The 24,672-nt window shown below is 43.3% G+C and overlaps 1 protein-coding gene across 1 annotated transcript in view; it reads left to right on the forward strand.

Moving 5' to 3' along the window:
• Positions 1-24,672, forward strand: part of DNAH6 (dynein axonemal heavy chain 6) — a 2,460,712-nt gene that overhangs the window by 2,417,942 nt on the left and 18,098 nt on the right. The window contains exon 76 of the mRNA XM_086961829.1: positions 16,218-16,440. Coding sequence (XP_086817955.1) covers positions 16,218-16,440 — 223 coding nt within the window. The remainder of the gene's footprint in view (positions 1-16,217; positions 16,441-24,672) is intronic.

The following is a 24,672-nucleotide window of genomic DNA, read 5'->3' on the forward strand; positions in this document are numbered from 1 at the left end:
CTTTTGTTGCACCTCTGTATTGTCTATCTGTGAGGGAGGGTGAGTACGGGTGTTTCTCCCAAATTATTTGTTCCTCTGTCCTTTGCAATTCCTGTTCATTCATTCTTTTACCACACTCATCTTTAAAGCATCACAGAAAATATGCAATGAACATCTGAAAGAGACAGTTAGTTATGGATTCCTCACCTTAGAATTTCCCCCAGGCGTCAGACTGGATCTGGAGAACTCTTTTCTTAGCAGTACCTCTGTGCATTGATAGGTGGCGTTGGTCGACTCTGCGTTCGTCGTGGTCGCTGGAATGACATTGCGGTATCTATTTAGACACTGCCCTCGCGCACTGACGACAGTGCTTTCTTTTTATTTTTCCACGCCAACGAGCGCAGATCCGGAGTGAGCAGTACCTCGAGTCACTGTTTTACTCCACTTTTTGTGACTTTTGTCGACACCTTTTTTGAGTCGATCGACTCCTGGTGCAGGGAGGGAGGTCACGTTGGACCGGCTTTGAGGCTTACAACTCCTGTCGCAAATTGATCTCTGTCACGGACCCGCACCTCGTGTGCCTTTGTCATAAATCTCCAGTCTTTTCTCTTGTTCTGGAGCGAGTTGATCTCAGTAAGAGATCTTTTCATGGTTGCAGTTCGCAGACCCTCCTGCGGGGGTGGTATGGCTTTGGCATTTAGTGCTAAAATAAGGAATCTCTGCCTAGATGTCTCTATCAGATGAACAAGTTACTTACCTACGGCTATGGTAACGCATTATCTGGGACAGAATCTAGCCGCAGATTCCTTAATGATCCTCCCCGCTCTGCGAACTGAGTCCATTTGGGTCTCAATTGTTTTTTTTTTGTCTTTTACATCCTAAAAATAAGGGAGGGAGGGAGGATCCAGGGATTGTGGGATATTTGAGTTCTCTTTCACCTCAAAGTTTTTGTTAGGATATTCATATACTGAATTATGGTTAGGAATGTGGTAATTATTATTTGACACATGAGTGTCTTGTGTTTTTGCACACTGTTCACTAGACAGTTTCTATATGTGGCTCTGCGATCGAGTGCGGAAAATAGGCAAGGAAGAAACTGATGTCAGCGCGTCGATGAGGGAGTTATATAGACTCCGATAACGTCACAGCCGGTGGACAACATGGATTGCAAGGACTAGCTCGCCCATAGGCTATCAATGGAGCTGCCTTGTAACATTTAACATGTGTCACTTTCAATTGTGAAAAGCTAGAGATTTGGAATTTAGGCTCTCTGAACTCAGAATTTGATAACACACCTTTTAGTAAAGGTGTTTTTCAAATTGTATGTTTGAAAATGCCACTTTTAGAAAGTGAACCATTAAGAAAATGGGGTAACCCATAAGGTATGGACCTGGGCGTTCAATAGTATCAAAACAACAATGGTCCTAGACCTATTGATTATACAAAATGAGTCAAATCAATACTATCCATAGTTTTTGTGAGTAGAGCAACCACAATCCGTCTGCTCTATTGTACTTTTTTGTACCACAAAGTAAACCTAAACCACCAAAAAGAGATTACTTTTGATTTATTAGCTTATTCATCATCTTTCCTGTTTTTTTTATGTTTTAACAATTCATTTTATACAACAAACATATCATTTCCAAATTGATAAAAACAGAGGTTGCCCAAGAGAAGAAGTGTGCAAAAGGGGGGGGTGATCAAAAGAGTGGAAACAAGTGAACGGAAAAGAAAACAAATTAGTGAATAGAAAGATTATTATTCACATGATTTACAAAACAATACCAAACTCTATGCTTAGCTGTATTGGGACCCTGGCCAACGTATTTTAAGTTATTAATCAGAGCACTTTTTTTATAGACATGTATCTGAAGGATGATTTGCACTTGATAAAGTTCTTTAGTTGGTCCAAGGGTGATTGGGAAATACTGTCGACGTTTCGACTCGTCTTATGCCCAGCAGGTAATTTAAGCCTTGGGATTGCGAGTCTTCATCAGGACTGGAGAACAAAAACGTATGCAACCAAGGGATAATGTTAACCCTAAGAGAGATAAAAGTGGCGGTTACTAACTAAGGTGGATAGGTTTTTCATTCTTTTACAAGGCATTTGCCCATGAGAGGTATTATATTCTTACCCTTCACTAGAACAAGAGCGAGAGGAAGTGGTCCTGAATTCCACCTTTCCTTATAATATTCTGTAAGACAAATAGTGAAGCCCAGAATTAGTCTAGGTCTACACACTACTCTGTCCACATGCATATGTTAGAGTGGAAGAAATTATTTATTTATTTACCCTTATTTTTGTGGATTCCATCCTCACCACATCTTGGTAAGGGAACAATCCTTCATACAGGCACCATGGTAAGTATTTACCTGCAATTAATTATGCCAATGTTAATGTATAATTACCAGATTTTTTTAAAACAATAAATATTAAGCGACAATTGAAAATTGGAGTTTTTGATTTACCTTAGAGATTTTTTCTTCTAGGTTCTGGGTAGCTCCAGTTGATCAATCCGGTAGCTACAAACGGAGACACAGTGTAGTCTCACTTAGCATATACTATTTATGACAAGAAAGCAGAATCACATATTTCAACTTAAAAACGATATAGGCATTTACCTTATATGCGCGTTTTCCAGTGCATATATTAGGGGTGCCTGTTTCTCGAATCAGATTTCTGTGGGAGGGGGAGAGAGAGAGACACAGAAAGTTTATTGTCTCTCTCAACGCGTCTCCACTAAGACGGCCTGAATGTAAGAAATTGAAAGACGTAGCCGGTCTCCAACCGTCTTACCTATCTGCCGATTTCCGGAATCATGTAATGCAGCCAATCCTCGCAATGTTCGAGGACGCCGCCGTTACTGATCACGCGCATGCGCGTGTAGTTATGCCTGTCAGCCTCTAAACAAGCTGGATGTAGAGATCGTTTTTAAGTTGAAATATGTGATTCTGCTTTCTTGTCATAAATAGTATATGCTAAGTGAGAATACACTGTGTCTCCGTTTGTAGCTACCGGATTGATCAACTGGAGCTACCCAAGAACCTAGAAGAAAAAATCTCTAAGGTAAATCAAAAACTCCAATTTTCAATTGTCGCTTAATATTTATTGTTTTAAAAAATTCTGGTAAATATACATTAACATTGGCATAATTAATTGCAGGTAAATACTTACCATGGTGCCTGTATGAAGGATTGTTCCCTTACCAAGATGTGGTGAGGATGGAATCCACAAAAATAAGGGTAAATAAATAAATAATTTCTTCCACTCTAACATATGCATGTGGACAGAGTAGTGTGTAGACCTAGACTAATTCTGGGCTTCACTATTTGTCTTACAGAATATTATAAGGAAAGGTGGAATTCAGGACCACTTCCTCTCGCTCTTGTTCTAGTGAAGGGTAAGAATATAATACCTCTCATGGGCAAATGCCTTGTAAAAGAATGAAAAACCTATCCACCTTAGTTAGTAACCGCCACTTTTATCTCTCTTAGGGTTAACATAATCCCTTGGTTGCCTACGTTTTTGTTCTCCAGTCCTGATGAAGACTCGCAATCCCAAGGCTTAAATTACCTGCTGGGCATAAGACGAGTCGAAACGTCGACAGTATTTCCCAATCACCCTTGGACCAACTAAAGAACTTTATCAAGTGCAAATCATCCTTCAGATACATGTCTATAAAAAAAGTGCTCTGATTAATAACTTAAAATACGTTGGCCAGGGTCCCAATACAGCTAAGCATAGAGTTCGGTATTGTTTTGTAAATCATGTGAATAATAATCTTTCTATTCACTAATTTGTTTTCTTTTCCGTTCACTTGTTTCCACTCTTTTGATCACCCCCCCTTTTGCACACTTCTTCTCTTGGGCAACCTCTGTTTTTATCAATTTGGAAATGATATGTTTGTTGTATAAAATGAATTGTTAAAACATAAAAAAACAGGAAAGATGATGAATAAGCTAATAAATCAAAAGTAATCTCTTTTTGGTGGTTTAGGTTTACTTTGTGGTACAAAAAAGTACAATAGAGCAGACGGATTGTGGTTGCTCTACTCACAAAAACTATGGATAGTATTGATTTGACTCATTTTGTATAATCAATAGGTCTAGGACCATTGTTGTTTTGATACTTTTAGAAAGTGGGCATTTTTTTGTTTAACCATCCTGTGTGCCTCTGCCTATTTGTGTATTCCCGGTCTGGTTTTGGGGTGCCAGGAGCTGGGGATGTGCATTCACCCTAGACAATTAGAAGGGGGTTGAGGTATGCCCAGACTTTCATGGGTGACTCAAGTCCAGGCTGAATTGACCTTTCTGCATTTAGAGTGGTGGGAGAAGTTTTCACTAGCTCCTACATAGGCTGTATCTGCCCTTCACAATGCTTTCTCCACCTCATGTAGTGATGCTGGACCAGGGGGAACAGAACTGTTTTTACTGACCTCAGAGACTCCTGAAACAAAGACTATGAAGAGAAAATGGGGAATAAGTAATAGACCTTAAACCACAGAACTTTAGGTTACATCTGGAGGAAGAGGACTCTGCCAAGAAGAAGAGATGAAAAGCTGTCAGGAGTACTGTCCCTTTGCTGTTTGTTGCTTTGATGAGTTGGCCTGCAGTTGCTGCTTCTGTCTGTAGGCTGTGGAAAGGTCTGTATTTTTGCCATGCTGTGGTATCCTGCTTAGGAAGAATCTCCAAGAGTGTGAAGTAGAGCGTGCTTCCTGTTCTGAAGTCTCTGGGACACAAAGACTTCACCTGCACCTTCCTAAACAGCACCTGGCCTCCTCTGCTGGACTCCTGATTGCCAAAGGTTACAAACTCCAGCTCCTGAACCTTTTGAATCGTGTGGTTGGTGCTGCAACTGAAGAAAAACAACACTGACGCAGTCAACCATGCCGTCGTTGAAGCCACGACTTGCACCGAGGCTGTGGGCACTGCTCATGAGGTGCACAACGCACCGGCCTGCCTGCACCACAGCTTTTGCCCACCGATGTCTACAAGTTATCGATCTACCCAATGCCAGCGCTTACATCGACACCCGTCACCGCTAGGTCCTGCACCTCCTCATCACGGAGCCAATAACTGGCCTGGGTGACTTCCTAACTCATTGACACAGCAGTACTGAACAGAATGGATGCCTCATCGCCAACGTTGCCTCACCTCCCTTGCCAGCCCAGACTTCACGCCTTGCCTTCTCGCTGACTCGACACCTCGCCTCCCCTGTGGTAGTAGGAAGCCGCCCTCGCCTTAGCCAATTGACGCCTCACCTCCGTGACACTGTGTAGCGTCCGTTTACTTTGTTTCTAAGGTACTGTTGCATGGGAGTCCGTGTGACTCTGTGGCCAGCCCGCACACCTCACAGTTGGGGCAGTACTTGGGATGTGTGCATGTCACAGTGTCATAATAGCCCCAGTTGGAGCTATATGTATCTACAAGCTGTATTATTGCAATTACTGTTCTAAAAGTGATATCTGATATATGTATGCTGGATTTTTGTCGTTTTAGTCTTGTTTGGTTTAGATAAAGATACTTTATTTTTCTAAGCTGGTGTGGTGTCCATTTGTAGTGATTTCACTGTGTGTGGTATGTACAAATGCTTTACACATTACCTTAGCGCTCGTGCCAAGTTACCAAGGGGGAAGCCAGGGTTATTTTAGAAGTGTAAGCCCCCTTAATCTGACTAGATCGAAAGGTCCCTACACGTAGAGGGTACAAACCTACCAACTAGAGACCCCCCATTTCTAACTATGCCTAATTAAAGTGCTGTGTGCTTAAAAAAACTACTACAGGGTGTTAAAGTGAGCTTACCGTCTTACATTTTTAAAAGTTGCAACAATACTTGTTTGAACAAGAAAAGTAAAACAACTTAATCAGGGCACATTTATAATCTAGAGCGTACAGCAGCCCTTAAAAATAAGCTAACATAAAAGCATATTTCATTGTCATGTTGTTAAAAAAAAAAGCAATGACTGGCTACTATGCGTCAGATTTCTGGATTTGATCAAGGGCATTAAAAACATTTTAGTGTATTATTGATAAAAACCACAAAAAAAGGGGAAGCGCAACATTGACTGTTTGAAAATATTATTCCAAGTTCACACAAGTGATTCAAAGTTGTGTTGGAAACCTAGGGCCCGATTCACAGAACTAACAAGACAAAATCCTAAACTTACTACTTTTGGTATTCACAGAAGGCAGTAGTAAAGTTAGGATTTTGTCTTAAGTCTGCCTTTATCACAAGCTACAAAAGGGGGTGGTGATGGACAGAGCATCTGAATCAATCAAACACTCACACCCAGTCAAAAGATCTGGGTTTAATCCATCACCGTTCTTTAGCCCACTCTGCCACCCCAGTTCAGACATGGCTATATGCAAATCAGTCTGACCCTGTGCCTCATGGGAACAGTCCAGCCCGAACTGCCAAGCCATGTCTTCCCTGGACCGGAAACAAGCTTCTGAGGACCGGTTTCTGGCATTCCAGCCGTCTTCAGCCCTGCTTGCTTGAATCCAGTGGCAAAGTGAGCAAGGGACTCACGTCTGAGCATACCCTGCCACACTTATGGCAGCCAAAAGCGGTACAAAAGGGGGTGGTGATGGACGGAGCATCTGAATCAATCAAACACTCACACCCAGTCAAAAGATCTGGGTTTAATCCATCACCGTTCTTTAGCCCACTCTGCCACCCCAGTTCAGACATGGCTATATGCAAATCAGTCCGACCCTGTGCCTCATGGGAACAGTCCAGCCCGAACTGCCAAGCCATGTCTTCCCTGGACCGGAAACAAGCTTCCGAGGACCGGTTTCTGGCATTCCAGCCGTCTTCAGCCTGGCTTGCTTGAATCCAGTGGCAAAGTGAGCAAGGGACTCACGTCTGAGCATACCCTGCCACACTTATGGCGGCCAAAAGCAGTACAAAAGGGGGTGGTGATGGACGGAGCATCTGAATCAATCAAACACTCACACCCAGTCAAAAGATCTGGGTTTAATCCATCACCGTTCTTTAGCCCACTCTGCCACCCCAGTTCAGACATGGCTATATGCAAATCAGTCTGACCCTGTGCCTCATGGAAACAGTCCAGCCCGAACTGCCAAGTCATGTCTTCCCTGGACCGGAAAACCGGCAGAGTGGGCTAAATTAAACCCAGATCTTTTGACTGGGTGTGAGCGTTTGATTGATTCAGATGCTCCGTCCATCACCACCCCCTTTTGTACCGCTTTTGGCCGCCATAAGTGTGACAGGGTATGCTCAGACGTGAGTCCCTTGCTCACTTTGCCACTGGAAGGGTCCAGGGAAGACATGGCTTGGCAGTTCAGGCTGGACTGTTCCCATGAGGCACAGGGTCAGACTGATATGCATATAGCCATGTCTGAACTGGGGTGGCAGAGTGGGCTAAAGAACGGTGATGGATTAAACCCAGATCTTTTGACTGAGTGTGAGTGTTTAATTGATTCAGATGCTCCGTCCATCACCACCCCCTTTTGTACCGTTTATCACAAGCTAAACAATCTTTTATGATGTTTCTAGTTAACATTGCTTCTTCATTTTTCCAGATTGAAAGCCATAGCAAAGGAGGACAGATTTGAGCTAGATCGCTAATATAGCCTAATCTCAACTCCTTGTGGCAAATGAAGTGTGATGTTGAAGGAGGAACAGATAGGAGCTTACAAAAGAAGTGTTTTTCTACTGTTTAGATCACTGATACATCCCTGGCGCCACAAACTCTGGCCCGGTACTCATTGCATAGAATACATTTGTAACATACAGGCAAATTCTCGACCACATGGGGTGGACGGTGGACTGAAAAGAAAATCAATTGCCCTGTATAGCTTGGTTCTCCGCTCGGTTATATTTGGTGCGAAAGAACCATTTGAGGTAAATACCACCCCCAAGTAGGAAAAAGAGGTAGTAATTTACTAGATGGTTGGGTGGTTTCCAGGCCACAAGTCATAATAATGGATTTTGCAAAATCAGTCTGGAAATCAAGGAATCCCATGAATTCCACAAATGATTTGACCAGTGATCTCAGGGCTCTTGGTGTGCCTGCCACCAAAACTGCATCATCTGTGTTTAACAAAACAGGGCATGGGATGACAAGAACAATTGGAACGTCTGGTGTACTTGTTGCTACATAAGTGCAAAGTTTGTTTATATATAGTAGGAACAGTAAAGGGGCAAGCATGCACCCCTGGTGAAGCCCACGCCCAATGTTAATCTCTCCCGTAAATTCACCTCCTTGTCCAAACCTCACTCTGGCCTTTGCATTCATGTGCATAGAAGCCAGAAGATGCACAAGTGGTTCCTCCATCATTACTTCTAATAATATTTGTCAGAGCCTTGATCGATTAACACAATTGAATGCCATAGTTTGGTCCACGAGTGCTAGGTAAACAGGGGTGCGCTTGGCTACAGAGTACTTGCCCAATATTAAGCTGAGATTCAGGCACTGCTCCTGTGTTCCAATATGTTTGCGAAAACCAAACTGGCAAGTATTTAAAATCTTATTATCCTCCTCCACCTCCCAAAGATTTTGACTGGACCATATCGAAAAGAGATATTGGACGATAACAGCTTGGAGAGGATTGGTCACCCTTTTTAAAAATTGGTACAATTGTGGAGGTTGCCCATTAGAAGGGCAAAAATGAATGATCTAAATTGTTTTAAACATTGGCCAGCAGAGGTGCTCATAGGCTAATGTCACATTTTATCAGATCGATGGGGATGAGAGTTAGTAGACACCCAGGAAGGGCTAGGATGCCATTATACACACCTGTGGGGATCTCTATTGGTAGTATAGCAAAACTTCTACTTTTCATCTCCACTGTATTCCTCTCAAGCGACATATATTGGTGGTATTGCGTAACTGCAGCTTTCCACCTCCATCGTACTCTTTTGGAAGGGCCTCAATAGGTACTGTAGCACCATTGCAGCTTTCTGTACTTTCTCCATTGTACTCTTCTAGGAGTACCTAGGTTGGTACTGTAGCAAAGAAGCTTTTCATCTCCATTGCACTCTTCTGTGAGGACCTTTATTCGTACTGTTGGCAAAACTTCAGATTTTGACTATATCTCCATTGTACTCGTCTGTGAGGACCCCTGTTGGTAGTATTGCACAGCTGCAACCTACCATCTCTTCTGCACTGTTCTGTGGGAAGCTCTATTGGTATTGTAGCACAATGCAGCTTTCTACTCTTCTCTCCATTGTACTCTGTGGGGGCATCTATTGGTAAAATAGCGCAACTGCAGCCTACCATCTCACTTGTATTCTTCTGTGAGGACATCTTTTGGCTATATAGTGCAACTTCAGGTTTCAGGAAATTCTATTCTGTTTAGCAGGCATCTGTTGGCTATATTGTAAAACTGTATCTTTTCTAGTCCTAGCTTGGTTGCCACTCATGGCAGTTGGAGTAAAAGGAGGACCGGCCCTTTAGATCTTTGTCTTGTGTGGAGAATCCTAGTCCGCAGATGAAAAACGCAAATAAAACATTCCTTCTGCAGTGCATAACAATCCATGTATGAGTTAAAGAATTAAATGTATGACAGTTTGCTGTTCAGATATAAAATAGTTCCTCATGCATCCCACAAAAAATGACATATCTAAGCTAATAAAGACGTGAAAATAAAATGCAACTGTGGGAGAAACTAGGATGCGTTTAACAATGTCTCAAGTCAATAGTAGATGAAAGATGACGTAAAGCCCCTCTCTATATGTACGGAGTACATATTGAAAGCAACATGCTTGCCAAATTGTGCAAGCACCATTACATGTTAAAGGTAACACCGGTGCAAGCATCATTACATTTGAAACCTAAACTCACACATACATTCTCATTCATTTAAAATAATAATGCCTTCTATGTTGCCATGTAAAAGACACATTTGATGGCAGACCTTTTTGTTTTGTCAATGCTTGTTTATTTTGTAAGCTGGTTATTTTCCTCGTTTATCGTCTGGGTTCAATTGTGTTGTGTTATTCATTTGAGCGTTGTATAATTTGGTGCAAAGATTGTGAGACAAGAAATACATGAATTATAATAGGAGCTGAGTACTGTGCAGAAACCTTACTGGGCCAAAGGGACTTGATACATTTTCCTGACACATGTATTGGTTTCTCCTGAGTCCATTGATTCACAGTAATCCCGCTCTGATCATAGGTTGTGGATTACAGTTATTTTCAGAGATAACCATAATTTAAGAGGTTGAGATCAGGGTGCTGCACAATGGAGCTCAAAAATAAACTGTGGGTAAAAAGCCTTTCTGAATGGAGGTGCCAGGTTACTGTTTTTATTTCTTAACCACTGGGTATTGATTTTGAAACTAGGCTTTTTCATTTGAACAACAAGCATTGGCAAATCCCATAGGGTTGACAGCTGCACTCTCAAGTCAGACCAAAAGATTTGAAGTTTACCTTACTGGCCCAGGCCAATTATTACGAAAGTTTTAGAATAGTCAGTCACTAACATCTTGTGTATTTTGACATTCATGGACATACTACTTTGGGAGTTTACAGTAGGTGGAAAACTCTAAATATATGGTGAAATTCAAGCAAAATATTTTTAGAGCATTTAACATGATTTGCATTTATAGAAAAGTGTTACATTCCTTGTTTATGGTTTATTAGTACCAGAGAAAAAGCAAAAAAGTTGGTGCTAACTTTACAGTAATTGTTGTGGAAAACCAGACAGAAATGGTGCTTAAACATTTATCTCTAAATTTTGTGGTAGTGTCATGATTACTAGTATTGATAATGCTATTACTGAACTGTGGTATAATAGCAAACAATATAACATTCTGTAAATATTTCCATTAGTGGTCCTATACTAATTTCTTACAAATGGCAATGCAGCACAGCCCCACTGTACATTAACAGCAGAATGTATTCCATCAAAGTCCTGAAAGTGAGTCCGCTGATACCCTAAGCGCTCATTAATTTCTGAAGAGGTATGTTTATTCGTGTTGCTTGACACCCCTAACGGGCTTGTAACAACGTCCTTGATAACACCTGCCCATTCTTCCCAAGGTACCAGTTCTGGGGGTATTGATAATTTTGGGATGGAGGTGGCAATAAAAATAAGAGGGAACACAAGTTAGAAATGAGGAATTACCAGGGTAATCAGTAGTTTAGTTACAGTTTTTTTTCTCCAGTATTTCACCCTTGCGCCATGAGGAGCATTAAGGCTTAGTAAGAGGTTTGTACTGTTCAGGGAAGGGTACCATTAAGAGGTAATAAGGAGTTTTTAGGGCTCAGTGAAGAGTAGCTTTAAAGAGTAATGAAGATTTTCTAGAGTTCAAGGAAAGATAACATTAAGGAGTAGTACAGGGTTTTAAAGGTTTAGGGTAGAGTAGCATTAAGGGAAAGTAAGGTTTTTTTAGTGTTCAGGGACAGTTAGAGTTATGAGGTAGTAAGGGGTTTTGGCTACAGTGAATGGTAGCATTAAGGGACAGCAAGGGTTTTTTAGACTTCCGGAATGGGTAGCGTTAGTGGTAGTAATGATTGTGGGGCTCAGGGATGAGTAGTTTTACATGGTTTTACGGGTAGGGTAGCATTAAGGAGTAGTAAGTGTTATTCGCGGCTAGGCATGGGTAACGTTAAGCTAGAAAAATGTAGGAACTTACCTGTGATGTAAAGGCACATCAGATGTAAACACATTGCAAGTAAAGGTATTCTTGATCTAGTTACGTTCACCTTATGACTCCTGTTGTAAAGCTTGACAGGACAGTGGGCATAAATGTAGAGAGGAAAATGTACGGCTCCCTAGCACATACATCTTGAAACTAGGAATTATAGAGAACAAAGTACCAGTTTCTCAAGGAGTGTAATGCTAGATATCTCAGAAGTTGATGATGGCAGGAAAAGGGGGCTGGAACTGCAATATAGCAACACATTGCTCCTGACTGCTCTCCTCCCACCTGTGCTGCTGTCAAAGAAGAACAAACACCTTAATTAATTAGGATACAAATTGCATCGCAGTGGTATGTGTATGGCCTAAAGGGCAACCTCTGTTGTAACACAATAGCTTGCCTTTATAAAGAACAATGGCTCATGCAGATTAATAAAGAAGTGATCACAGCTGCTTGGAGGGTACGCACTCTTTCTGTGAAAGGTCACTGCTATGGTCAACTAGAAACCTGTACACAAATGAAACAACATCAGGATGGTGGCAAAATTCCTCTCGGATTTGTACTCCTTTCAGTTTATCTCATCGGGTCTGACGAAAGCTGCGCTATCAAGCCAGACCTAAAAATGGCTAATCATGTAGTCCTTATTCTCAATCAAGTTAGAAAACACAACAATTTGGACAAAGAATAACTGTGTTTGTGGAGCAGTTACAGATGGGATCGCTTTCAGAGCAAACTACTTTAGACCTCTGACTCTAAAACAAACCAATAAACGAGATGATAGGCTACGTTATGGACCAGATTTACTAATCTTTCCTGCAACTGAGTGCACCAAGGGGACTTGCTGCGTTGCATGAAAAGGAGAGAGCAGAAATGTGCCATATTTATTGATATATGACACACTTCTGCTCTCTCCTTGCACTGGCACCTTCGTGGTAGCTTAGCGCCAATGCAAGCACTCTTGCACCATCATGCATGGGTGCCTGCGATGTAGTTAGGCTTGTTTTAGTGCGGGAGGGCTTACCTTCCTGCACAATAACAATCCTCAGATGCATATTCCTCGTTGTATGTGCAGCACACAAGCAAAGAGGAAGTAACAAGGAGATATAAAGATATTTCTTCTTGTTACATCAGCCTCGGCTAGGCGCACCATTTTGGCGCAAACCCATATTTACTGTCCTTAGAAAATCTGGGTTTGCATCAAAATACATGGCTGGATGCACGGAAATGCTATGCTCCACTCATCCTCCATCCTCGGCAAAAGTTAACGCATGGCAGCTCAATGCAGTTCCTTGTGTTACTTTTTGGGGGAAATGTGACACAAAGCTATGCAAGCAAAATTTGAGAGGATTTATAATTCCTGACTAACATTTGGTACAAACATTATACAAAATGTTAGTTAATTGGAGCCCTAATATATAAACTGTGCATGGGGCAGTTATGAGCCATTCCAAACCGTACTGCATATGCTGAATAACTGTCATGTGTGTTTCCTGCAGGGCGGAGACCCAAGTTGGCACACATTGCATGTTTGGGTTCCAACTTCCTTCTGTGACACAGCCTTTGCTGGAAATGGCTCTCTGAAAGTGTGTCAAAGGGCTCCCCATCTTTAGGGGAGGATTAGAGAATCCCAAAGAGTGGCAGTGCTCTTAGGCCTGTTTGCGACTGCAAAATCGGTCTGCCCTATGTACAAACTCTATTTTGCAAGTCGGTAACCTATTACCGACTCGCAAAATAGCTTTGTGACTCGCTATTAAGAAGGGGCGTGCCAAGGGCATCCCTTGCTAATAGTGAGTCCTAATGGTATGTGCCATCATATTGCAACTGTGGTCGCAATATACTCGCAGTTTACCACCTACTTCAAGTAGGTGGTTAGCCACTCGCAAACAGGAAGGGGTCCTGAGGGAACCGCTTCCCCTTTGTGAATCAATGCGAAAATATTTTTGGAGAGCAACCAGCGGTCTCACAGCTCATTGCCTACTCTTAAAAAATTTAACAAACGTTTCATTTTTCTTTTTTAAATGCATCCTGTTTTCCTTTAAGGAAAATGGGCTACATTTAAAAAAATACAACTGCTTTATTTAACACCTTAGCTGCTATGGAACGTCCAGCTCCAGTGCTGGACGTTCCATTGCGCAGGTGCAATTCGAATGTTCAACAGGCGACGGCAGCAATCCCGAGGTAGTGGTGCCGTCGGCCGCTGAACGGGCGCAGCACTTAAGGTGTTAAGAAGCAAGAGACACACAATTGATGGATGGAAAATCAAAAGAATGATGGATTAAACCCAGATCCTTGTGACTGGGGGTGGATGTTTGCATTGTCTAGCATTCCGTCCATCAATTGTTTCTTTTGCATTTGTCGCCCTAAGTGGGAAGGGTATGCCCAGACGTGGGTCCTGTGCTCAATGCACTGGATTCAAGCTACCCTGGCTGATGAAGGGTGATGCCCTGAAACCGGTCCCAGGATGCTTGTTTCTGGTCCAGAGAGGACTTGGCTTTGCAGTTCTGGTTATACTGTTCCCATAAAGAAAAGGGTCAAGATTGATTTGCATATGACTGGGTCCAAACTGGGGTGGTGAGCAAAAGAATGATGGATTAAACCCAGATCCTTGTGACTGGGGTTTAATGTTTGCATTGTCCAGCATTCCGTCTATCAATTGTTTCTTTTGCATTTGTCGCCCTAAGTGGGAAGGGTATGCCCAGACGTCGGTCCTGTGTTCACTGCACCACTGAATTCAAGCTAGCCTGGCTGATAAAGGATGATGCCCTGAACCGGTCCCAGGATACTTGTTCCCAGTCCAGGGAGGACCTGGCTTAGCAGTTCGGGCTGGACTGTTCTCATACGGAACAGGGTCAGGACTGATTTGATTATAGCTGGGTCCAAACTGGGGTGGTGTGGTGAACAAACGAATGATGGTTTAAACCCAGATCCTTGTGACTGGGGTTGAGTGTTTGCATTGTCCAGCATTCTGTCCATCAATTATTTATTTAGCATTTATTTAAAAAGCAGTCACAGACATGGTGGTCTGCCGATCCCAGCAGGCCACCATCCCTGGGAGTGCTAGCCATTTCCAATGGGGTTGCAAATTCCACCTGCCTCATGGATATTAATGAGGCAGGCAATTTGCAACCCCATTAGGAATCACAAACAGCGTCTGAGACACTGTTGTAAATTACATTTTCAATTCGCAAATTGCGAGCCGTAAAACGATGCAATTTGCGACTCACAAATTGTAAGTGTTGTGCATCTAGTCCTTAAAAATAGCAGCCAGAGAAAGTAAGCCGAATAAAACATGGACACATAAAGTAGCTTGTGGCAAAAGATCGAAGTCCCTTGATAATTCTAATTCAAGAAACTCATTTAACACATTTATAAAGGACATTACTTGCCACAGAATGGGTACATCATATATTCTGCTCCGCTTTGGTAGCCCACCATAGAGTTGCTGTCTTCGTCGAAAAGGGTCAGTATGAAGAGAACATGACAGCGGAGTGAACGAAATACAGAAACCCACGTTACGGCCAGTAGCCCATTTGAGCAGGCTGCGGGCGGTCTGGCTCAGAGGAGAATAGAAGAATTCCCTCCTCTAATTCTTAAAAAAGTAACGTGACTTAGCCGTTACCTAAGAGGAACTGCAGTATTTTTATACGCATACTGGATACGCATTTTAAGGTATTCGTGGAAGACAGATGATTTCAATAGTATCGCGAAAAATACCATTTTGCTGATTCACAAGATAATGTATTTGTGGGATACTACTATTTTTTAATCCTGAAGAAGGTTTTTGGCTTTGAATACTTACATGCCTTAACCGAAACGCGTCGATGCAACTGTTTGGGGTGGAGAAACACTAACCTTTTGAGGAACATTACTCTAAAAATTGCGAAATCAAATCTATAATTTGGAGTAGGAATTATTATTCAACTCATACTAGTGTTTTCTTTCCCTTTTTAATTGGAATTATTTTCCTATTGTGTTGTCCCATACTTTGTATTATGAATTTTGTAATTTTTATAAATGTATTGTTTTTAATTTCTATATTTTTTAATCTTCAAGAATAAAATTTACATTTTCATATGATTGTTTCATGTTGATCATTAGCTGCTCCTAGTTTACATGAGTGCATGTTTTGTTATGTATGTTTAGTGCTAAAACTGTGGCTTTCTTATAAGTTCACCCAAAGGGGAAAAACTTTATTGTCAGTATGAAGAGAATACATTCAGAGGTGGACAGTCGTCTTCTAGGCATGGTTGTAAAGCTGTGGGCCTGAAACCCCACAATACTGGTCCGTCACTTTGCCTCTTTCTCTCTTCCTCGAGTCGCTGCACGCGCTTCTGATAAATGCAAAATCCCAATATTTAGAAAAGATCTCATGCGGTATAAACATTGTGCATCCTGCCAGTGAATGTTGCATCAGAATAAAAATGTTACTTAATGGAAGACACTTATTATAAACATAACACTGTAGAAAACACCCAGTAGCAAATTTTTTTTAAACAAATTCTTTAACAGGGAAAATGAGTTGTATAAAGATTGGTAATAACTTTTGCCTTATTTTAGCCAGTTTTAAACCTGAGTATTTCCAAACTGCAAGACTAACGTGTACCAATATTGATGTTTTGGTTCAGCTACCTTCTCCCACAGATGGTGTGTTGGTGCATGGGATGTTCATGGACGCCTGTCGTTGGGATGACGAAGACATGGTTGTTGAAGATGCTTTGCCAGGACAAATGAATCCTGAGCTGCCGGTTGTGCACTTTGAGCCGCGTCAGAACTATACACCACACCCATCACTATATCGGTCCCCACTTTACAAAACAGCAACTAGAGCGGGGACACTCTCTACCACAGGTATGCTATTCAGTTTTAGTAATGCATATACATGTATCATCAAAAGTCACATTTCTATTGACTATATCATATAAGACAAGTTCACAGTCCAAGGTTGTCCTTTCGTAATGCCGGAAAACATTCCATTTAGACATAGATGAGGCCTTGCAATTTCGTAATTTTCTGTTTACTCGCTTTTGTTCAGCCGCAGGCAATACTTTCTCAAGCTCTGCTTTTCCAGGAGATGGACAGATGTATTTACACTCCTCCCAATAGAATTTCAAGTCCAATTTAGGCATATTAAGTTCATACTAGCGAAGGCTACCTCTATTCTTCACATTAGAAAACACAAAAACGTCCCTGTTTTTCAGGGATGCATAGAGAAGGATTTTCATCCAAAATATACATATTTTTTAAGCGCAAAAAGAAGACAAGCATTTGTAATGCAATAGGTCTCACATTTGCAAGAGTTTAAGCTTTTTACATTGTAACTGACAATGCCTTTTATTTGTGTTTTAAAAAACAATACATAAATAAAAGCCATTGTCATTTAACAATGCCAGTAGCCCAAAGTTTCGCAAATGCGAGACCTATTGCATTTCAAATGCTTTTTGTGCTTGTGGCTGGCGCCGGACTCTCTCCTCTTCTACTCCCCAGGTTTCAGTATATATTGGGAGAGGGAGGGACAGGGACTGAGCCTGAGCCTTCTTCCAGCACCGCTGCTCAGTAAATATATTAGGGAGAGATTAGGAGAGAAATGGTGGAGAGGCTTGTTGCAGCCGAAGTTAGAAGTGAAAGTAGAAAACAAGGTGAGTGTGTAAGCAAAAGCTCTCATTGTAATTCACCATTTTGAGTACAAAAACTGTGAACGCTATGAGAATTTTGCCTTAGGCAAATACCAACGTATGAGATCCCTATTTCCACAGGCAAGGAGCAATTCCAAACCAGTTTACCAGCTTACATGTAACACGATCCACAATTTATGTGGAGAACGGCTATTTAAGGCAACCATAGAATCAATCAGCACTGCGCTGAGAAGGAAAACCAATGAATACTAAACACAAGCGCAGGATCAGGGGACCAAACAATGCAAAAGTCAAGAAAGTGAAAGCGCGCATGGTGCACTGAATTTAAAGAAAGCACGTCCTGCCTGCAGTAGGGCAAAACTCATGAAAGAAAATAGTGCATACAGACTAAATAAGACGTGCCGTGTAACATCCGAAGTAAAAGGGACAGTCGCCATGGGAGGGTTCAAATGAAGACAAGGAGGGACTAACAAGACTGTGAAGGAATTAGAAGCCAGCATTTAAGAAGTACAATGCCACAACCCAATAATAAATATGGGAGGAGAGTGGGCAGAGCTTCAGATCCCTAACTCAGTACTGCATGCCTCACAGAGCAGCGCATGCATGCTGCCCAGGCTCGACCTAAAAAGGCATGTTCACTCCACTGATCATTATTACGTAAAACAAATTATGCTGCACCACTGCATTCATGCTACTCAACTTCTGCTGAAGGCAACAACCTTCCACCATGTGATGGTAGCACATTGGGCAACCTCCCGTTGTAAGCAAGATTGCAATCTGAGAGACAGCCCTTGGTCATGACACACATGCACTATTCATGTTCACCACGGACAAAATCTCAGCACCAGGGGTCCAGATATGAATGCAGATGGGGCACTCAGAGAAGGGGAACACATCCATTACCATGCAGAGGACTTTAATATCTCAACCATCTGTAAGGCTGTATGCAAGTTAGGTAAAACCTTATTGTAAAGCCTTCTCCACTATGCATAACAGAAAAAACTTTGCAATCTGGTTAATTCAGGGCAATTACAATGGCTACTTCCCATGTGAATGTTGTTACATAAAAAAGTACTCTATTCCCCTTCCGGTCGAGTTACACATAAAACATTGCAAAGTCACACCTAAGTGCAGTGCAAAGAAATTGTCAGTGTTATACATGAGCAAACAGAAAACATGATTTACACCCCTCCTTTTCCCGAGATATACTTAAATGTAAATTATGGGGCAGTTAGCATTTCTCTCGCCTTTGATGTACAATGCAGGTAATCTGTGGGTAGGCCCAGAAAACGCTACATGTGATATATGGGGCAGGCAGTGCCCCACATTGCTCATGTATACACTTCTGGTATATACTTCTGGGCAGTTAGTGTTTCTTCCCTTCCCTCTGTGAATCAATGTAAGCTCTGAGGCAGGCAAGAGTGTCCCTCTTCCTCGGGAAACACTGCATGCAATAAATAGGTTAGTTTGGATAAACTGACTTGCTCTTTCAGTCTCTCTCCCCGTAATACACTGCGTCAAATCTTTCAGACAGGTAATTCCCCTGTTGTCTCCTAGGTTGTACTTCATATAACCCCAGCCAGCACATCTATCCTATGGCCAGGGACTACCTAACACCCCCTCCCTTATCAAACCTTATTAAATGACATGAGAGGAATTTCTTTGGAAGCGGGGGTCGTACAACCCCTGGCCGTATTTATTAAGCATAAAATTAAACAAAAAATTAAACAAAAAATGTAAATAAACACATTTTTACATGAGTACGCAGAAAACATTTCCATTATATTGATTACAATTGATAAATACAGATGTCAGATGGCTAACCTTAACATAATTCCAGTACAAAGGTATTTCCTATTCAAATCTAACATATCATCCATAATCATACAGCATTTACTTTTCTGCGTTATCCTATTTGGGCCTACGGCAAGGTCGCTAACTGGTGTCACATCCTTATCAATTACCCACGCCCTCCAGTCGGAGTGCACATGCGCAGAGGGCCCGTTTACTGTGAGGGTAATCCCGGCCCGCTCCCCCTCCCCCCCCCCCCCGGTTACCCCTGTATGCTCTATTAACTCCATTAAAGGGGGCCCTTGCATTTCTGCGCCCGTTTACTGGCGTCATTATACACGTGCCGTGTGGCCAACCAGCCTAGAGAAAGCGTGACTCGCCCCCTCCCCCACACCCATCTAGCCAACCAGCTGTGACTGCGCCTGGAGTTCTAGGAGAGACCACTTGTCCCTCCCCTTGGGCGACCCCATTCAAGAATGGCGGCGCCTTTAAGGACCTAAAATTTACTGTTCTGCTCACCAATCATGACTTTACCGCCTGACCGAGGAATAGCACTAAATACGATGATTGATGACCTGTACTAAGGAACAAAACATATTACTGCGGCACACACTGAAGTACCGGGCTTTTAGAACCCATCGGCGCCAGGGGCACCCCAAAGTCTTCGGATTCACCTGTCTTGGTTTACAGAGACACAGAATACTTCTGGGTGGCGTCAGTGACCAAGTTTATTAGCTGCAGCCAGTAACAGTGATCCTCGAAATACAGCATGGAAGTATTTCAGGAGACTGCTCAAATTCGTAGAGCAAGAAATCTCCTTTTATACACAAAATTCACATTTACAACATACTCCCACTGCGCAAAAATCTGACCAATAAGGTACATTCCCAAACAAAGTATCACATGATGAAAAACTCCGTTTGCAACATCCCAACCCAAAGTTAATCATTGGGAATGTCCCAAATCCAATCTCCATAAGCAGGACAAACCCATAATTGAAAAGCACAATGCATGTAAAAAAGAACATAGAAAAGGAAACAATGTCTGATAGTAAGCAAGATAAGGCATGTGTAGGGAGACTAAAAGTTAACGATGTCCTGAACAATGATTGGCAATCTCAGACAACGATCAAACCAGGGAAATTGACTCGGCAGGGTCAGTTTCAGGTGAAGGAATGAGATCCTTGCAATTCACCTCGGAGTCAAGAAAGACCCTGTTAATGTATACCAATACATGAAGGCCAGGCCGCTTTGTTCGTTCGACCATATTCGTCGGCCTGCGTGATGGCAAGACAAAATGGAGACTTAAACAAAATGGAACCCATGTTCGAGACGAAATCTCCAGATACATAGTGAACTCGCTAGCTAACGTGACAAATTCACTCCACATTAGCCGCATTCGCTAAATACGGTCCGACATCACCAACATCGTGACGGAACCATAACCTTATGTAATGAGGCCCGTTTTCACAGAACCACCACCTGTAATCCATTACATATGCAACAAACCTGTGAAAAACATCAATCACAACACCAATAATTCGCTTTAGGGGACGGTCGGTGGGGAAAACAATTACAGCCTCTCCAGAGGCTGGTGTGGCATGTCGCCTTTCATCCCCCCCCGCTACCTGGACTAGGGGCAGTGCCCACGGTTTGGGGTGACCAAAAGGGCTGAGAAGATTGAATTGTCTGACCCCTGTTGAAGGTTTGGAATGTGTTAGCAGGTTGTCTTGGCCCAAATTGATCCAACCATGAGATCGTGTCAACCCAGTCCCAGGAAAAGGATGGGTCAGATGCCCTAGCCTTCCTAAAATTTCTATCATACTCCTTCCACCCTATGCCCCCATATTTGTAATGAGTCATAGTAATGCTACTCTGGTAACAAGCAATCTCTGCTTGTATGTTAGGGAAACGCTCAGCTGTAATTGCCGTGAATACATGAGAAAGTCCTAATCCAGTTGTTCAAATTCTCCTCTACCCTGAATTTCAACAATTCACTACGCCATTCACTAGGAAGCATCCAATCTTTCTGTTTCCTTGATTTCCACAAGCAGAGAGAACATATTAACGTAACTACCAGACCATATAATTTCTTTCACTTCCCGCGTTACATGCCTGGCCAGATGTTCCCTCCTGGTGCGTGACTCACCCACGCCCAGTAATGGCAATGTCACTTCCTTACCTATTGAAACCACTCCAGCTGGCTCCGTCAGCTTCTCCTTCCCCAGGCTGCTCACTGGCACTTCTTTGTTGATTCCTAATGGGGGAACCCCACCAGTTGGTTGGGGAAGAGATGGAGTACCTGGCCCTTCGCCTGAAGCACCACCTGGTGTTGCAATAAACTGTACCACCATCTTTTTCGCCTCAGCCAAAGGGTCTTCTCCTATGTCGTTTGCCCCAACTGATGTTGGCAACATGCCTGCCCTCCCTAACCAAGGGAGAACCGCCGCTAACTGTGCCACTAATTCCTGTGGGACCTGATTGGCGCCTGCAGGGGCACCTGATGGAACCCCACCCTGCGGGGCCACCCCTACAGGGACCATTGGTACAGGTGTAGGGACCACTGGGACAGGTGTAGGGACCACTGGGATAGGTGTGGGGACCCCTGGGATCGGTGTTGGGACCACCAGGACAAGCGTAGGGAACGTCTGGACAGGTGAAACCCGCCCCTGCGGGACACCCCCCAGAGGGACCACTAGGACTGGGACCCCAGAGGGACCCTCCCCCGAAGGAACCACACCGAAGGACCGGGCATTTCCCCGACCCCCCTAGATGGGGTACTGGCACGAGTGTTTTTGGCAGAATCTTCCCTTTCTTGGGTCTAGCCCACCTGGGAAGTGGGTCTAATTCCCCCCTGGGTTTGGGGGGCACTATGGTGCGCTTAGGTCTCTCAACCGCCCCACTTTGACCCTCAACTCTCTCTCTGCGGTCTGCCAAGCTCTGCCCTATCTTATCAACCTTTTTTCATCTTCTATCCATGGTCACCATCTTGCGCATCATAGTTTTCATCATGTGCTCCATGCAGGAGCGCTTCTCGCCACGTTTTGACCTGCTGGCAATAGCTCCTGTTCCCTCTTGCAGGGTTACTTATAAAATGTTAAACAATAACCCTGCGTACCCAATGCTATCCACACTTAAGTAATTACTCCTGCTGAGAGAGACCCCACAATATTCCACAGGCCTGGTACCTTTGCCAGGTCCTTACCTTAGCCCTGTTGGAGGCACACAAACTGGGTGTAAGCACCATGCAACTGGAGCCGCGCCACACCAGCTAAACTGGGGGTAGGCGAGTTATCTCAAGCCCTTGCAGCCCACAGAAGCAGTGAAATGCAGGCCTGTCTGTGTCCTCTTTAAGCGATGCTTCTCGTGTCGCCTCCGGTGCCCTACCGCGGTGAGTCTCCTTGTTTGCCCTCTACAATGAGAAGCAGAATATTAGTTAACTGACAAAACATCAATCAGTGTTCCTTTCTTAATACTCTTGAAAATTCACAAAATGCATTAGAATTGAGTTCCACACAGTATGTAGAAGGTCCTTGATGGGAGTGTGCTGTTACTAGCTACTTCACCAATGCACACTTGGCCCAAAAGCAGCGCACAACATAGCTAAATGCGCTTGCTCCCTTAAAACAGCACTTAGACCAAGGTCACCCACTGTTCTCCAAATGTGCTTTGGTTGTAGTAAACCAGTAAAATAATTTTTAAAACAGTGATGCTAATGACACTCACTTCTTAAAACCCTGATGTACATGAGCCACAACTGCCCCCCAGTGCTACCTCAAAAGTAGCTGTAAGCGATTCCTTAATAAACGAGGTCTACGTATTTCTTAAACAGGGAGGCTTGGGTTACCTACAGCGTAATTTAAGCGGGCGGGGGAGCGGGAGGAAAGCTCTGTTGGGGGGAGTCAGTTGGAGCATAGCACTGGTGAACCCCGGATTAATTTAAATTGAATCCTGTTATTCTGTCCCAAGGCGGCAAAAAAGATTTTTCAAAATCCCTCCTTTTTTAAAGGGGCGGGAGAACAGAAGAAAGCTCCATAGCAGTCAGAGCACAGTGCTGACCTGCACCTGCCCCCGGTACCTTAGAGAAGCGCTGTGTGTGCTGCTCATAAACCCAACATTTTTTGGGAAGCGGGGGCGGGCCCGTGTGACCTCGTAACCGCCGAGCTGCCCTCGCCTGAACACCCCGCCTGCTACTCTGCCGCAGTAGCGCTATTCTTCTCCTGAATGCTGCCCACGCCGCCTGCTACTGAACCTGCAGGGAAAAGACAAAAGGAAAAACACGGGAGACGCCACAGATCTCTCTTGCGACTCTGGAAACACCACTGCCTCTCTTCTACCGTCCGAGATGCTCGTAATTCCAGCACAACCCGTATCTAATTCTGCCTAAAAGGAAAAATAAAAGAAAACAATTACAGCCTCTCTAGAGGCTGGTGTGGCAGGCTGTGGAGCGCGTAGTCAAAGAGGCAGAGTTTTGCACTCCTCAGCATTTTAACCCTTTCCTGCGGGGCCGGTTCTAACCGGCCTGACCTTCGCTCCCCATGTGATCCAGAAGTGATTCTAGGGAACCAACCAGCTTGGGGTGCGCCTGCCACGTCATTACTGCGTGTCAGGCTAGCCCCCGTGATCGAGGGAGGGGGGCCGGTGTGCCCGCCATACTTGTGGCGTGACCGATGCCGGCCCGCCATTTTCATCCCTTCGTTCAGCAGTACCTCTTCATGTGGTGCAGAATCTTCATCTATGACTTGCATGCTGTCAGGGCTTTGTGTTTCTTTTATCGGAAAGTTGTCTTCCCTGCAGTGTATTCCTTTTGCTGAGTCTCTGGCTGATCGCTCACTGTCTGTGTTGTCCTGATGTGCGTGGGGCACAAACAATGGAAAAGAGGCAGACAGAGCTCATCATAGAAACAGGCTAAGGACTCCTTGCTTTTTCGTTTTTTAACTTAAACATAAATAACAGATAGAAACTAACAACCACAGTGACAGGACGCTGGAAGCGAAATGGCTGCCTCCAGGGAGCCAAGTGACTGAGGTGGCGGGTGGGTCTGTCCTCCCCCAATCATACAATGGACCCAGGCGCTGTAACGTTCCACCAGGGAGGGGCTATTTCCGTGCAGTGGGGGCGTGCTGTTTGTGCCCCTAGGGCTCAGGAGACTAACTTGCATGCTCTTACTACTTTCACCGATGGAGAATTGACCCATTTTGGCATTTACTAAGAGCAACCCCTTTAAGAGTTACTTGCATAGATATTGAGAGTTTAAGAAACCCCATAAGAACAACTTAACAAACTCGTAGAAGTAGTCTTTTTTCTTGCAAAGTTAATTGTATCATTGTGACTCTATTTTTAGATGGCCTAAGCTAGTTGCACTTATAATTTGAGTCGTAATTTCTTAATGGTGTCTGACCCTTACATTAGGTACCCATAATAAATAAGCCTAAGCATAAGTAACATGGCCAATTTGTTTGAGAAAAGAATGAAAGCCAACCACACAGTCTTCTCTTGAAAGAACAAGGCCTAGTTATTGTAAAAATGTTTTTTTTATATGTATTAAAATGTTTTAGGACTAGGTATTTATGTTCTTTATACATATTTTTATTACAAGCAATGTGTTGTAAAACACAGCTGCTTTGTGGGATTTCTACAAGGTTTCCTTTTCCCCA

Source organism: Lissotriton vulgaris, chromosome 3_1 (genome assembly GCF_964263255.1).
Source record: "Lissotriton vulgaris chromosome 3_1, aLisVul1.2, whole genome shotgun sequence".
Lineage (NCBI taxonomy): Eukaryota > Metazoa > Chordata > Amphibia > Caudata > Salamandridae > Lissotriton > Lissotriton vulgaris.